General features: G+C 31.8%; 1 protein-coding gene across 1 annotated transcript in view; it reads left to right on the plus strand.

The window, feature by feature from the left end:
* The window catches only part of LOC139529858 (uncharacterized), a 47,441-nt gene that overhangs the window by 6,203 nt on the left and 24,143 nt on the right, over nucleotides 1–17,095 (plus strand). The window contains exons 4-10 of the mRNA XM_071325797.1: nucleotides 33–67; nucleotides 1,987–2,125; nucleotides 2,931–3,157; nucleotides 3,533–3,691; nucleotides 4,270–4,465; nucleotides 6,723–6,977; nucleotides 7,669–7,889. Coding sequence (XP_071181898.1) covers nucleotides 33–67; nucleotides 1,987–2,125; nucleotides 2,931–3,157; nucleotides 3,533–3,691; nucleotides 4,270–4,465; nucleotides 6,723–6,977; nucleotides 7,669–7,889 — 1,232 coding nt within the window. The remainder of the gene's footprint in view (nucleotides 1–32; nucleotides 68–1,986; nucleotides 2,126–2,930; nucleotides 3,158–3,532; nucleotides 3,692–4,269; nucleotides 4,466–6,722; nucleotides 6,978–7,668; nucleotides 7,890–17,095) is intronic.

A 17,095-nucleotide genomic window follows, 5' to 3' on the forward strand; every position in this document is an offset into this window, starting at 1 on the left:
GTTATATACATTAAATTTATTTATTTTATTAGACGCCCCAGGCCTTCAGCTTAGTCATCATAAACAGGTAGGTTGAATTATATTTGAAATGGGGACATAATACTGAAATGCTTTGCTTTATGAGTGAACTCTTTGCAACAAATGAGCAATTATGAACAAAACAATATTATCAAACTGAGTAATTGAACGGCGTTATAGAATCAGATGGTATTATCACTGATTCAATGCTTTGAATGAGCTAATTATGTTTATACTTTCAACTGTCATACTCGTGAGAGGTTAAGCTAGCTATAGCAACAGGTTCAATCCACCATTTTCTACATGGAAAAATGCTTGTACCAAGTCATGAATATGACAGTTGTTATCCATTCGTTTGATGTGTTTGAGCTTTTGATTTTGCCATTTGATTAGGAACTTTCTGTTTTGAATTTTCCTCGGAGTTCAGTATTTTTGTGATTTTACTTTTCTTTTACCTGAAATAATGCGGTATGATCTAAAATATGATGGAATAAGAACCTTGGAGCCGTTCATGGTTATGCAATTCAGAGGATGTTTTAAGTAGCAAGTATAAAAATTACCAGTATATAAAACCACTTTGACAAAAATGGATAAATACGATGGACTAGGGGCCATGATAATTTGTTCTTAAAACTTTTACAATTGTGATTCTGTAACTTTCAAACGAATGGTATTTTCAGGCATACCACCTGTGAATTGTTTAACAGTTATGTCTGCTACTGCTGTATAAGTTGCTTAACGTTAAAAGGAAATGCTCTTTTATATTGTTTCTAGTGGTGTCAACGGTTAACCGGTTAACCGGTTAACCGGTTAACCGGTCGAACGACCGAATACCGAATACCAAAAACGCTAACCGGTTAACCGGACTTTTTTGAATTTTGATAGATTTGATATAAATTTGTATTCAAATCAATAAATAGTTATGTTTTATTTAAAATATGTCGTCAGGGTAATTAATTTGACAGATTGATTGTCCAGTATGTTGATTGCTCTTGTTAATCCTAAAAACATAAAGTTAATTAGAGCTCGGGGCAGGATCTTAAAGAAACATAATTTGTACAAATGTTTTTTTAACAGTAACTTTAAATCAGTAATGTGATTAGATTTTACTAATTACTTCATTATTTCGTTTTTGATCTTATATTGTGTAAACCTACATCTAAATGTACAACCTCCGTAGTGCAAGGCTTAGTCTTACTTTAAACAAAATGTTAACTAAACAATTGTGAAATGCAAACCAATGTGAATGTTCTCAGTGTATACGTGATAGTACGAGTAACATGCTTAAAGAAACAAGCAAACAAAGTAAAGAAACGTGTCGTACGGAAACCTATAGTTGTTTATTTCTGTGTCATTTTGGTCTCTTGTGGAGAATTGTCTCATTGGCAATCATACCACATCTTCTTTTTAATAATTAATCATTTAAGATTGAAACACTCCACCTTTTTTTCGGAGACAACAAGAGAAAAGAAAAGAATAATTGGTTTTAGACATTATCAATTCCGCGAAATCAAGAAAATTGTTTTTTTATTTTTCAATCTGAAGTTGTACAAACGCTATAGTTGATACGGTGTATTCGATTATTAAGAGTCAAACTTCGCCACGAATCCTCACAGACAAGCCTTATAATGTCACAGGACAAACTTTAATTCCATAAGCGCAAAATTATGACTTTGATGAAAGGTTGTCAAATTGACACTCATACCACATCTTATCTTTGTGAAGGGTACTATTGATAAGGCTTTGAAACACCAAATTAAACTACCGGTTAACCGGTTAATCATTCGAACGATTATCCGAGTAACCGGTTAGGAAAAGTGTACGATTTGACAACACTAATTGTTTCATCTTCTATACATTCCATTTGAACTACGGATGCCTCATATTTAGTACTCAAATGATCATAAATTTCAATTTTAAACTGATGGTGTAGCTAGATTCGATTGATTGCTTTTTTATTATTTGAAGGACACTCGCCCAACTTGTCACGAGGACGATGAATTTCAAACTTCAACGACAACTTTGACTGTGTATTGGGACATATTGTCTGTTAACGATCCATACATAAGAGATGCCTTTGTCAAGGTAGAAGAAAGACTAGTTGGAAGTAAGTTACTGACTTCTATTTCAGTTAGTGGTAATTATTTCACAAACGCATACTATACAAAAAAGCAATAATCAACTAGCGGGGGTATGTTCTTATAAGGGAAAAGTTGTCATGTTACTTGACACAGTTTTAAGTTAAATATCTAAATAGCTCTTGATAATTTAAACGTTTGAAAATGAAAGTGATGTTGCTCACAAATCACTGTCGTAATATATGAAATAAATTTTAGAGAGGGTCGTGTTGTTAATTGACCTTTAATAAATATTTAATACAACTATTCGGTTTAGTTTGTTGACGGAATTATAGTTGAACGGGCAGAGATATACTGCTTTAATTTGTTAAAAGTGTTACATTTTATTGCATAGTTATTTTCCCTACATGACATACAGTTATAGAATATGAGAAGCAATGGTGAACAAGTTTAAAGTATTATTTATCTGATTGACTTAATTTTTGTTATCTAGTACCCACCTCTCATGAACATTTCAGATCGTATTATCTCCTTTCGTTTTATTTTGAGGACACATCGAATAAATAGCAGACTCGATCTTTTTTGTTATCTGATTATTATATAATGTTTTACCCCGATGAAAATAGTTTGAATTGAGCACATTCATACAAACCCGGTTTGTTGGTTAAACTCGTGATGCTCAGTCTTTGGTTTTCATTGTTTTGTTTTTAACTTTAGAGTTTGAATATGAATTTGATATCTTTACCCTACTTTAAAACTTTATGGCGGATAGATATAAAAAAAAACTACAATCATCAGTTATGTACTGCTATGATATTCTTATTTTCCCTTCAGATATTTGGAAAGTATTCAAAGACTACGAGTATATTGGTCGACACAAGTATGCTACGTTGAGTGACTTAGACTTGAAACCAGGAAATTCATACAGAGCTGTTGTGAAATTCTGTGCTGAGAACTTATGTTTTCCTCCTGTGTACGGTAATGGTGTAACGGTTTTAATATCTCCTCCATCCACCGGTAACATAACCCTTCAACTTGTGAATATGACAAATATGAATCAGGTACGTTAAACAAGTATGATTAACTTACGAAATGAAATAGTCTAAAAATTGGCGTTGACGTTTAAAACGGTTGTTCAAACCACAATATAATATGACATAAAGAAGTAATCCGATTGCAATTTGAAAATTCAAACCAGTTTTGCTCAAAATGACATTAAAAATATATCATTTGTATATAGAAAATCAACTGTTTCAAAAGACCCCGAAATGACGAAGGTAAAGCAATTCAGACGAGAAAACTAATTGCCTAATTTATGTACGAAGTGTTCACTTATTGGCAAAATTGTCGTTACATTAACACTTATCTTGTTTTTGTATTTTTGTTGTAGTGCAAAGCATATACAAGAACAGTTATGTATTTCTTTACTGTTTCAGCTTTATGTTACATTTGAGAAGATGTATGATCCTGATATCAAAGACCACAAAGAAGCGCAGGGTGTTGTCACATTTTATGAATGGGCATTAGGAGATAATGTTGGATTGCATACAGTTTGGAATGAAATTGACAACTTGACTGCAGTAGACATGGAGCATGTAATTATTGTGTATTCATCTTTCCATTTAAAGCGTTTAATCTTGACAAAAGTCAACAACGATACTAAACGCACACGAAATAGTCAGCAAGCTAAATCGAAGTCGAATAATATTGAAAACCAAAACAAATTACACCAAAGTGTGTCAAAGCTTAATACGTCTATCTATACTTGGTTCAGAATTAGAGGATAAATAGATGAACAATGTTACAAAGGCGTTTAACTTAATCATAATGTTTTCCATTTCAAACTAGATTATTATTATATCAGTAAAAAGTAAAATCACCAAAAATACTGAACTCCGAGGAAGTTCAAAAAGAAAAGTCCCTTTTAAAATGGCAATAAAACATCAAACGAATTGATGACATCTGTCATATTCCTGACATGGAACAAGCATGAAAATGGTGGATTAAACTTGGTTTTAAAGCTAGCTTCACCAATCACTTGTATAAACTATTTGTATATGATCTCACTATTGTGCGAATTAATATAATATACAAATTGCTATCACTTCACTGCTAGACTTGCATCAGTTTTAGTTTACCATTTTATACATATGTATTGGGTTTTTTTTTGTAGGCACGTTTTGTGATATCTTTAAACAACAGTTTGGATTTCTCAAAATGTCGCAAGGTTTTTATAAGAGGCTACAATAAAGCTGGAGTATGGTCTATGATTTCAAAAGAGATTAAGACGTGTACAATCCGGAATGGCGATTCTCTGATTGTACCGAATATTGTAATAGATGCTGTCGGAATTCAAGAGAAAACACTGGGTACGTTCATATCATAGAATAGAAATTGCAGTCATGTTGTGATTTATTTTCATTGTGCGCATTAAAAGGATGTATAATATATAGCGTTTTGGCCACCATTGACAATATTTGAAAAAAGTTAGTAAAAACGATTGTTTCGCGATAATCTAAATTTATGGGAGATACATGTAGAATAATTTAAGTTTGAATAAGGTGCCTATAAAAAGCATATCATCAATATCATCGGAATGTATAACTATAAAAGCATATTGACATTTCGTACCAGACACAACCTCATTTGAATAGTGAGAATGTTTAACTAATACCAGGGATCTATACAGAAAACTAATAACTGAATGACAAAAGGTTATAATAGTTATCAAAGGTACCAGGATTATAATTAAGTACGCCAGACGCGCGTTTCGTCTACGTAAGACTCATCAGTGACGCTTATATCAAAATATTTATAGAGCCAAACAAGTACAAAGTTGAAGAGCATTGAGGATCCAAAATTCAAAAAAAAAAATAATGCATCAAGCCAGTCGAAGATCAGTGGGTTTTTTTAGACTCCACTTTAATAAACCAATAAAATGTAAGCGCCAATAAGAAGTGCTGAAAATGGTAGTAAACACAAATCAATCATTGAAATTCAATATGCTAGATTTATTTTCTGACTTACAACTTAATTGGGAAAAAAGACCGAATGATACATATGAATTAGCTTTTTAATTTATTACATACCGAAAAATAAATACAACAGAGTTCATCAACAATAGCAAATTGGTAAACATGTATAAAGATTGAGCATTAATTGTACATGTGTTTTAATCACACCTTTTTTTGATAAAAAAAAATCATATCGGCAGATACAGCTAGTTTAAAAGTTATATGTTAATCAAATCATATTAATTGTTCAGCGAGAAAATTTGTGAGTTAAGAGACACGAAGAGGCACCTCTTGTTTTTATGATAATCTTTTTTTATATAGATTAGGCCGTTAGTTTTCTCGTTTGAATCGTTTTACATTACCATTTCGAGGCCTTTTATAGCTGACTATGCGGTATGGGCTTTACTCATTGTTAAAGGCCGTACGGTGACCTATAGGTGACCTATAGTTGTTAATTTCTGTGTCAGTTTGGTCTCTTGTGGAGAGTTGTCGCATTGGCAATCATATCCCATCTTCTTTTAATATATATTGGCATGTAGTGAAAATTTCCATAAATAAATACAATATTTGGGTACAACAGCTTCCAGTGTTGTTTTGTACTTTTTACTTTTTTCTTCTGGTTTGATGATTATACAGCAAGCTATCATTTGTCTATGTTATCTAAGTTTTAATCTCATAAATTGATTAAAAAAATACAAATCATGATAACAAAAACAAATATTGAAAGTGATGTCAGAGTAGGCGTCTCACATTTTCCCTGTTTCCATCACCATGCAAATCTACATTTCAAGATGTGACAATCGGGAAAAGGATATAATCGGTCTGAAACAAGTATAAAAACCCTAATACATCGTAAATTACGGATGGCCCTTATCTTCTTATTATTCCTATTTTGTTAATAATCCGTATGAAAAAAAATGTCTACTCTATGTAGATTTATTTACAAATGTTGTGCATGGCGGTTCAAACTCTTGGCCCGTATGTATAAAGTTATTTAAGTTCAGATTTGTTCCGAATGGAGAGATTTTTTTAAATGTCAAACGATAAATTAGTACTACGATTTGATTTTTTAACTTAAGTGGTTTTATGCATACGTGCTCAGAAGTCGAAGACAAACTTCCAATTTCATGGTAGATAAACTTCTGTGTTACACTCTTACATTATTTATTGCACTTTTTGCTGTATAACAAGTTATTTGACAGACATCGTGCGTCATCATCACCAGGAAATCCGAGTCAAATATCATTCTTATACCAACCATTTAGGAAATTATGACATGACATCAAATGCAAGCTTATTTAATAATACTAATGTGTATTCTGCACCTACCCTCATTCCCAATTGTAAATGTAAGATCAGATATGAAGCTCACTTAACTGTATATGTTGTTTTCTTTACTTTAATTTGAGGTCAAATATGAAATAACAAATATTTGATAAATTTGTTTGAATTAAGAGATCGACAAGTGTGTCCTCAGATATATAGATAGATGCAAGTGGAATAATATTTCTAATTAATTTATCAATAGTTTCAACTATTAAATATCGCAATGTCGTTGTATCCTATGTAAAGTGATGTTAAAATTTAAAGTGAAAACTGTCGAATGTTTTAGACGGTGAAATACTCGATGGATATGGACATGACATCATCTTAGAGGAAAACGGTAGATGGGAGGTACTTGACGTTGACTATTCACCTTATAAGAACATAATCTCTGCAACATGGCCATTATTACGTCACAAAAATTACACCTGGGCTGTGATCGACTCAGAAAATTTAGATGTCACAAGTTATTACCAGGATGATGCAAAGCTTCAATTGAGGGATCCATGTTCGCACCCTGATTCTGTTAAATGTGGATTTACAGGTACAAACTAATTCAATTCATTTCCGAATAATTATTCTGTATTCTATTTATCTTATTAAATATATTACCTTTTGTGTATATCAAAGATGTCAAAGAATTAATCAAGTCATGTTGGAACATTTTCTGTTCGTGTGAAGAAAAGAACCCATATTGTAAAACAATTAATATTAAAAATCAGTATACGAATAAAACGAAAAGTGATACAAGGAGATAACAACCAAACAAGACCAACGGACATTGACGTAAACAGCTACGGGTTATTACATTGTATATGTACTGACTTGAACTTTACGAAAACTCAATACGGTATAATAAGCTAACATCAACCGCAAGTTAGAAACATTGTAGAGCAACACTTCAAAAAGAAACAACTAACGACTCAAATTAAAGTTAATAACATTAAAGTAAAATCAGCGCTTCGGCAAACATAGAGCAGTGGTGTCTCATTGGTGCCAAATCACAGAACAAAAACTGTAATATTCAGTTACAGAAAATGTGATCAAATACGGACGACACTTATCCACAAACGAACAAAATGACATAAATTTACAATGAACCGATATAGCAGTTTAATCAGTTACAAAAGGCTTGTTTGAAGACAAATATCACAAGACTTAAATAGCAATAAGTGCAACGTTATGGAAATCATTATATATCCCACCATTAACTTATGCATTCCAACATTTTATAGAAAAAGAATACATTAACGCTATATTCAGCACTAAAGACGAACTAGAACATGGTAAACGATACATAGTGTGTATCCATGCACCAAGGAAAGAGGTAGAATATGAGAAATGGACAGAGGTTTTATACGAAACAAATATCTGTAGTGATGGAGTAACGGTTGATCTAACACCACCTACACCTGGTCATGTTTGGATTGGCATTGATCATAATAGGCAATACCAAGTAAGACACATGTGTTATATTCTATATTATTCATAAATATATGCCTACATTAGTATGCCGTCCATTATCACTGAACTAGTATACATTTTTGTTTATTGACCACGCATCCGGGTGCGGGAGTTTCCTGCTGCATTGAAGACCCATAAGTGGCCTTCGGCTGTTGTCTGCTCGTTGGTTGGCTTGTTTTCTCTTTGACACATTCCCCATTTCCATTCTCAATTTTGTTATAGTTTGTATTTAGATCCAATTGAAATAACAGTAATAGCTATACATGTAGAAAGTCCGGGATACATTTGTAGCATGTTTCTGCATTAGAGAAGATATAGAAAAACCTCGCTCCCATCGTTAATACGGAAATTCGTATAACATTTGTCGTAAAACAACATACTAAAATGAATTATTACATGTGATTCAAAAAAAGTTACATGCATACATGTACTTACATGTATTGAACTTTTCCGTGTGCAGAAACGAGTGAAGTAAAAGTGAATCTCTTTATTTTCAGTTGTGTAATACCTTATTTTTACTTTTCCTTTTTTTGGGAGAGATATTGTATAATGATGTTATTGTTCCTTTTTTATAAACTTATTCAGGCGTTTTGCTGTATTAATGTAACTTTCTGTAGCAATTTCAACGGACAAGGTATACATTTTTTTTAAGTAGATAGATAAATAAATAGACGCATTCATTACTTGAACACATCTAAACCGAACAAAAAAACAGAACACACGACAAACAATGCGGCACAAAACTGTTATCTAATAAGTATCATTTTTTTTTCTCATTTTTTACTCTTTTTTCTTTATATAAATTATATATAAACTAATATTAAGTGCCACTTCAAATACTTAAATTTAAATTAAAAGTTCGCGACTGATTCTCTCATTTTGAGGATAGGAATACAAAATAAACCTTGAGAGAATCTATATAACTGTTGATTTTTGGTCAATTTGGATTCAATATATTTGAATGATATATGATATATGATATATATCAAATTATTATGCATATCCATGACAAGAATAGTAATGTTATATGAACATCAACAGTGCTTTGTATTGACCGACACGTTGAGTCAGAATTATAGAACGTAAGTTCACAAGGTAACAGTCCGCAGGGAAGCATATCACCTAACTCGAGCACAATATTCCGACTCCGAGCCGACTCGGTCTTTGCTGTAATCCCTAAAAGGCGCGTACTCTGACAGTACGTTATAAATATCAATTATACTCTTTTTTATTCGACCTGGCCGTGGTTTAAAGCCTTAACCTCGAGAAGACTGAGGCAGTTATCTTAAATGTAAAAACGTACATAGACATAACTTCTTACAATGACAAAAGGGTAAACTGTCTTTACACAACAATGAACACAAAGTTACCATAATCACTTACGTTGTGCTGATTAAATAACTAACAAACGTTGTTTTGCTATCTTGAATATACATATATATCAATATTATAAAAAAAAGTGTTAAGATTGATTATACATTGTAGTATCGAGTTTTACACGAATCATACATGACTCATCGAGTATGTGTCATAATGATATATGTCATAAAATGAAAACAAAACAAAAAGTAATAAAATGGCAAAAATGGCAAAAATGGCCCACCTTAAAATGTGTAACAGAACATTTACATACAATTAGGCGAGTGACTTATTTCTAAAAAGACGCTTAGTTAACGACTTTAATGCACCCACCTAATACACGGCTGTATTATATATCATTCGAAAGCTGTTAATCTGTACTTTCTGTTTTGCCCGGTCGTAAAAAATTCGTTCGGTGCAATTTTTGTAAAATCAAGGTCAAAGGTCATGAAAAAACATTCCAAATTTTGCGATTACTAAATAAAACGCCATTTTCTAATTCTTGTACCATAAAATTTTCCAAAAGATCATATGAACTTCATGGAACATGATACATAATTTCCAAATCAAACAAAAAATAAGAGATTCGATGCTAAAAATTTCCCGAAAAATTGAAATTTATCACAAATCCTAAAAAAATGAAAAATTATTCAAAAAGCAAAATATATCTTGGGGAATCGATATTTGTATGCTAAAAAAATAGATAATTGTATATGTTTTAGGTCAAGGAATATTTGTTTTGTAATTTTAAGATGCAATTATTAATTATTGTTCATGGAACAGCCTTCTATTGAAGTATTTGCAGTTGTCCAAAAATCTGCCATCTGCAAATAGCGATCATTTTGTTAATCTATGTTAAAATAGCACATCGCTAATTGTGAATATCAGGGAGGAAAATGATTTTCCATAATAAAAGAAGGGGTATTTAAAGTAAGTAAAGAATATATGCGAGATAATTGAGGTTAAACTATGTTTTTTGCGAAGTCAAACTTTTTTACTTTTTGTAATCATGTTTAAATGCAAACATTACTTTGCGACTAAATCGTAGGCAACATTAAAATAAGTAACCTTGTTCAGAAACACTTGGTTGTTTAAGGCGGGATGTAAACGAACTAAATAAAATGCGGCTGCTTCTTGTTTAGTTTAAAATCGTGTTATAGTAAGTCAAATTAAATGTGTTTAGAAGTTTAATCGCTTTCATTATTTGAATAAAAGATGCTTTGAGTATTTTCTACATAAGCTTTAAAAATACAAAATCATGTCATTGTGTATGTAAAACACTATAAGCAGTTGTGAAATAACAAAATGAAAAAGTTAAATACCCATCCTGACCTCATAAGATCATTCGCTGTTTTAGGAGTGTTCGTTTTCATGGTATGCTGTCTTTTTTGGACTGTTGTTCGTCTCTTGGACTTTAATTTTATTTTGTTCATGGTTTAAATTAACTTTATTTGATTCATGGTTTGAGATGTTGATTGTCCCTTTGGTATTATTTTACTTTAAAGACATTAACTTGCAGTAATGAAAATCGTCCAAAAAATCCCCTCAAAGTAAAGTGAAGAAGATTAACGCAATAAGACAAATATCCGCGAAAATGACTTAATTTGCTCACGGTGATATATATATAGAACCAAATCGTTATCATGATACATTTAGCTACACTGATCTGTAATTTTTAAACCTTTTATTACTTGAATAGTGACGAAATATATCTAAGGGACATCAAACTAAAAATTAAAAACGAACTGACAAAGCCGGGCAAAAAACGAACAAGACAAGCAACAGTATACAAAACATAACATATAAAACTACAGATTGAGTAACACCCCCCCCAAAAAAAAATATTGAGTGAACTCAGGGGCTCCCAAAGGGTAGGAAGATCATGTTCCACATGTGACACCCGTCTTAGTTTAAATATATTTATTTATAGTGGATTGGGAAACAAGTTTTGCAATTTAAATTAATCGCTTTCCTCTTTGCGGGTGCGAGTGCTGCCTTGTAGCGGCATTAGCCTGCTCTTTTTCGAAATCTACAAAGGTGTGTTTAACGTGCAAGAGATATGGCTCTCTCTTAACACGGGTCAGACCATACTCACAAATGGTGTCAAGGAAGAGCCGAAAATTCAGTCTCTGAAATTTTCATCACGGAACGGGAATCGAACCAGGAACCTTTGTGTTAGTAGTCCGATGCACCAGGGTTGGCAAAAACCCGGGTTTTATGAGTATTGCCCAGCCCAGTGGAAAATACTGGGAAAACCCGGGTTTTACTGGGTTTTACTGGGTAATACTGGGCAATACTGGGTAATATAGAATACTGGCCCGACTTTTAAAGAGGATTCAGTTATCAAACACAAATGCAATACATTTAAGATATATATAAACCTATTTTTATTTATAACTACATGTACGTTTACTTGTTTGAGAGTCCTATAAGACATACATGTACAAATGTACAAGAGTATACTATACATTTGAGAAAGAATTATTCTAACAACTCTTGAGATTTTTGTTTTCAACTATGTATAGCTAATATAAAGACTTTACTAATTACATGTAATAAAAATTACTTTGAAATAATTTTTATGTACAAATGTATATAACTAATTAATAAGTAATTATTCAGATTAGAACATAGATATGTTTATATAACAAGAATCAGCCTTTTCATTTCTATAAGAGTTAATGACAAGACCTGTAAGGTGTTTATTTAGCAATAATGATTGCATATATAGCAACTTAATTTACAATCTACATAAACACTGCAATAAAATGTTTAGATTATTGAAACAATGCTTGGAAATTAACAAGGAATCCTAAAATGTGCAAATCTTGTATTTTGCCTACATGAAATTTATGTAGAGAAGAGAATGAAATTGAATTTGTTATCTTCTAGAAATGACTCTCAATGGTTATCTGTATAAAATGTATATATTTAGCTATAATACTATGAAACTACAACAAGTCTTTACTATTTATTGTTGAAATAAGCTTAAAAAATCATATTGCCCAGTATTGCCCAGTATAACCCATTTCTGGGAGTATTGCCCAGCCCGGGAAAACCCGGGTTTTCCAGCCCAGTAAAACCCGGGCGGGTAATACTTTGCCAACCCTGCGATGCACTAACCACCACACCACGGCTCTCTGTAACCTGTCTTGTGGCTCATGTATTTCCTAACTCGGTGCCAAGCCTTATTCGGTTGGTGACATTCACGGCAGAAATGACGGCAATTTGGTTACGTCGATGGAACTTATAAGTCGTCATCTGGCGAAACAGATAGCTCATAATGGTCAACCAACTCGTAGTGGCGTCCATGAAATTTTCAAAGGGATGATTTCAACTTTGCATTTGAACTCTGGTTTCAAACATGTTTAAACCACCATTTTTCTTCAAATGTCTTGTACCAAGTCAGGCATATGGCAGTTGGTATCGAATAATCTGTTTCTTTGTATGTTGGCGTTTGTTTTTGTAACAGTTCTGTGTTTCTGTTATATCGTTGTGTTCCTCTTATAGTTGATGCGTTTTCCTAGTTTTTGCTTTGTGACCCGGATTTATTTCAGATACTAGTAAATCGATTGATGACTATTGAATAGCGGTATACTATAGTTGCCTTTATTTCAGAGGAGTTGAGGCTCAATGAAATCGGTCTCCTCCTTTAGTAGTATAGATATACAGGCGTTGCTATAATGTTGTTACATAGAAATGAAAAGTTTATAATTTGGTAGTAAGGGGTGTTTTTATGGGTTCTTTTATGCTCATCTCTTTTGTCGTAAAACTTGTTCTCAACCAACCCTCATCATCGATTTCAAGATACGTGATAGAGTAAACTATATCTGTTGAGTCTTTTATTTTCAATTTCAATGGAAAATACGAGTCCAACATTGTCACAAATTTTGCACTATTCAGTGAGATGACATCATCTGTATAATGGAAAGTGAAGTTTCAAGATAACGATAGCTTCTTTTCAGTCGTCATCAGAAACTCTTGCATGAAGTCATCCTCGTATGAAAAATGAACTAGTCATTCAAGCTATTCAGGAAGTCTAGTTGTACCTAGAATCGTTGCGTATTAATGGATATTTTTTCTTCAAAATTATTCTTTTTTGATGAATTAATGCATGTAAACAATGAACAACGCAATTTAAGCAATGAAGTAGTCAAGTTTTATAATGTGTTTACTAGTTTTTGAAATTCTTTGAAATTTCAATTTTCATCAATTTATTTTCTATTTATTTTGGTCTAAATTTTCAATTCACATTAAATAAATAAAAGGTCTTTTCACTACATCAATATTTATAATGAAGCTACAAATCAAACAATTAGAAAAGTCGAAATATGTTTATTTCAGTCTGGTAGTTACAATTCAGATTACAATCTCTTATTTTCACCCCTTTATTTCAAGCAATAAGATGATTCGCGCACAAATTTTTTCACTCTAAATTTTTCAGATTCTTAAGAATTTGTTTATTAAATCTTATATTGACCACATACAATGTTTAAATAGGAAGAAATGCTTAAAAGCTGTTTTTTTCGCAGATGGCGGTATTTTGGGCAACTGTATGAGTTGTTATGATTTGCTGTTTGATTAGAAGTAAGCATAATTTTGGGAAATTTTATGATGTCAAAAACTTCTTTGATAGTCATTACAGGGTTTTACTTAGTTTTAATTGATTAGCATTTGCACGAGAAAGAAAAATTTGGGTTTTCACACATTTTGTTCACTTTTACTCGAATTTCAGGAAACATGTGCTCTCTGTCACAAAAACACTTTAAATATTAAAAAATGCATTTGAATAATGACTGTTAATCTCTCTGCTAAAAATTTAAATTGTTTGCATATGTGAATTTAGTATATAAAAGTCATATTATGCAATCAGGCTGAAATCTTAGAAAATATGCAATTATTCGGCCTTGGCCTTTGATCTTGATTTGACGGAATTGCACCGTACGATTTTTTTACGACCGGGCAAAACAGATAGTACAGATTTGTAGCTTTCAAATGATATATAATTTAGCCGTGTGTTAGGTAGGTGCATTAAAAATTAAATTTTATGGTTAGTCACTGGCCTAAATATAGGTTTTAAAAATCCAGCATTTATTGATTTGGAATTAAGCATATTCATGCATTTAAAAATTTGATTTAAAATAGTTAATTTAAATTAAAGTAATAGGTTTGTGGAAAAACGGTGAAATTTTCTTATTTAAAGTGCAACGTAATATGGAGAGCTATTTTGATTTGGTGACGCTGCCGTCAGTACCATGGTTGACGGGCGGTGAAATTTGCCATAAAGGTTTTGTCATCGTAGTCGACGTTCTTATGGATATTTAAATGTTTATCTTCAGCATTTATCTAGTAGTAGTTCAGAAAAGGAATAACAGTACTGTGTCGATGGTTTTCCACCGTCTTTGCTGATTTGGCGCTTGTAATTCTTCAAAAACAGAAATGTTATTACTGCATTATTAGCCTTTTTTATAATGTAGCATATTGATCTATTGTAATAAAAATTCATAATATCTAATTAAATTTGTTGATTTATCTAACAAAGTCCTTATATTTGTATAAAGTAACATTCTTGTCAAAAACAAGAAGATCAAAGAAGCCAGGTTATTTAATTTCACTTTCAGATATATTGATGATGTTCTTTCCATTAACAATCCGAACTTTTCTGATTGGATTCCATTAATATACCCACCAGAACTAGAAATTAAAGAGACCACAGACACGGCTTCCTCTGCCTCATTTTTAGACTTATACCTCGAATTTGACATACACAGTCATCTCAGTACCAGAATCTATGACAAACGAGACGATTTTAATTTTGAAATTATCAATTTCCCCCACCTTAGTAGTAATATAACAACTTCACCTGCATATGGAATATACATTTCCCAACTTATTAGGTATTCAAGAGCTTGCAGCTCCTATTCAGACTTTGTAAAACGTCACCAGTGTCTGAGCAGAAAATTGATGAACCAGGGTTATGTCAAAGAACGTCTCGTCCTTTTTCTAAAAAAGTTCATCGGAAGATACCCAGAACTTGTTGATAAATATTCCGTATCAACTTCACAAATAATACAAGATGGTCTTGAAGTATAGATTTTGCGTACTGACGTTTGTTATCATCTTAATTACGTATTATAGTATTCTTTCATATGTCTTTTTTAGATATTCATTTGAAGTGACTCTGTGGTTATGTAAAACCACATACTTTGAACGGCAAAATTATTTCATTTATTGATATTACTTTTACTTAAGGATCTTGACATACTATGAATGACAAAACTATTTTATTCAATAAGACTACTTTTTCTGTTTAGTCTGTTTTTTATGATATACATTTGACGTGAAACTGTACTTATGTATCCCGTCATACTTTGAACCACACCATTGTTTTATTTATTATTATTACTTTTACTGTTAAATCTGGTTTTTGTTATATCTACTTTACGTGAGTCTGCATTTATGTATGCCGTCATACGACAAAATTATTTTTATGTCTACCTGTGCGAATTTCAAACGCACAATTTTACACCAGTAATGAAAACCTTCTATCATTTATGGGTAGACTTTACATAGATAAATTCAGCCGTATTTGACGTGAAACTGTACTTATGTATCCCGTCATACTTTGAACCACACCATTATTTTATTTATTATTTTTACTGTAAGTCTGTTTTTTGTTATGTCTACTTTACGTGAGTCTGCATTTATGTATGCCGTCATACGACAAAATTATTTTTATGTCTACCTGTGCGAATTTCAAACGCGCAATTTTACACCAGTAATGAAAACCTTCTTTCATTTATGGGTAGACTTTACATAGATAAAATAAGCCGTATAGGAAAAGCAAAATGAGAATGTTGAATTTGATGTATGCCTTTTTGTGCTACTTTGTTACATTTGTTGTTTATGTAGTGATATTAAGACGATAACACAATATTGACTGTTGTACCCCTATTTTTGACATTTTTACTCTTTGAGTATGTTTGTTTTGTTCATGCATCGTTGACAATGTAATGAAATTTGATGCGACTGTCATACAAGTGAGAGGTTTAGCTAGCTATAAAACCAGGTTCAATCCACCATTTTCTACATTAGAAAATGCCTGTACCAAGTCAGGAATATGACAGTTGTTATCCATTCGTTTGATGTGCTTGGACTTTTGATTTTGCCTTTTGATTTTTGATTTTCCTTTTTGAATTTTCCTCGGAGTTCAGTATTTTTGTGTTTTTACTTTTTCGTTTATAGTGCAAAATTGTTTTAACGTTAAATAAGCTACAATTAAAAATTGTCCCTCTCTGTAATTATTTTTAGATAACTCTGGTTAATTTCCCAATCAATCTATCATGATGGGGAGATAAATGATTGTATCTTGATTTATAGTCTTTTTCAAAAATAATGAACGGTTCTTTATATTGGTATGTAATCATTTTAAAAGTTTCAAATTTAAGAAATTCTATTCGTACATCAATGTTTTTGATACACCAATAACACTAACTGAAATATATTGAATTGATACATTTTGTAATTATTCAAAATTATATAAGAAACCTATACTTAATTATAAAATAATGAACCTGTTAAAGGGAGACAATACTCGCATTACTTTTTTTTCGAATCGGCACATAATACAAAGGAATGTCACTCTTGCATACAAATGGCACATCAATATAATTAATTAACTGTGCATTCGTGATCCACCTTCAATGAAGATTCTAAATTATAAATATAACCAAAAGTTGTCAATCTATAGGATAGTGAAGACTAATGAAAGCTATCCCATTGTAAAAAATATTTCTTTTAAATTTTTTAAAACTTCCTAAAAAAAATGCTCGAGCCACT

Source organism: Mytilus edulis, chromosome 7 (assembly GCF_963676685.1).
Source record: "Mytilus edulis chromosome 7, xbMytEdul2.2, whole genome shotgun sequence".
Taxonomy (NCBI): domain Eukaryota; kingdom Metazoa; phylum Mollusca; class Bivalvia; order Mytilida; family Mytilidae; genus Mytilus; species Mytilus edulis.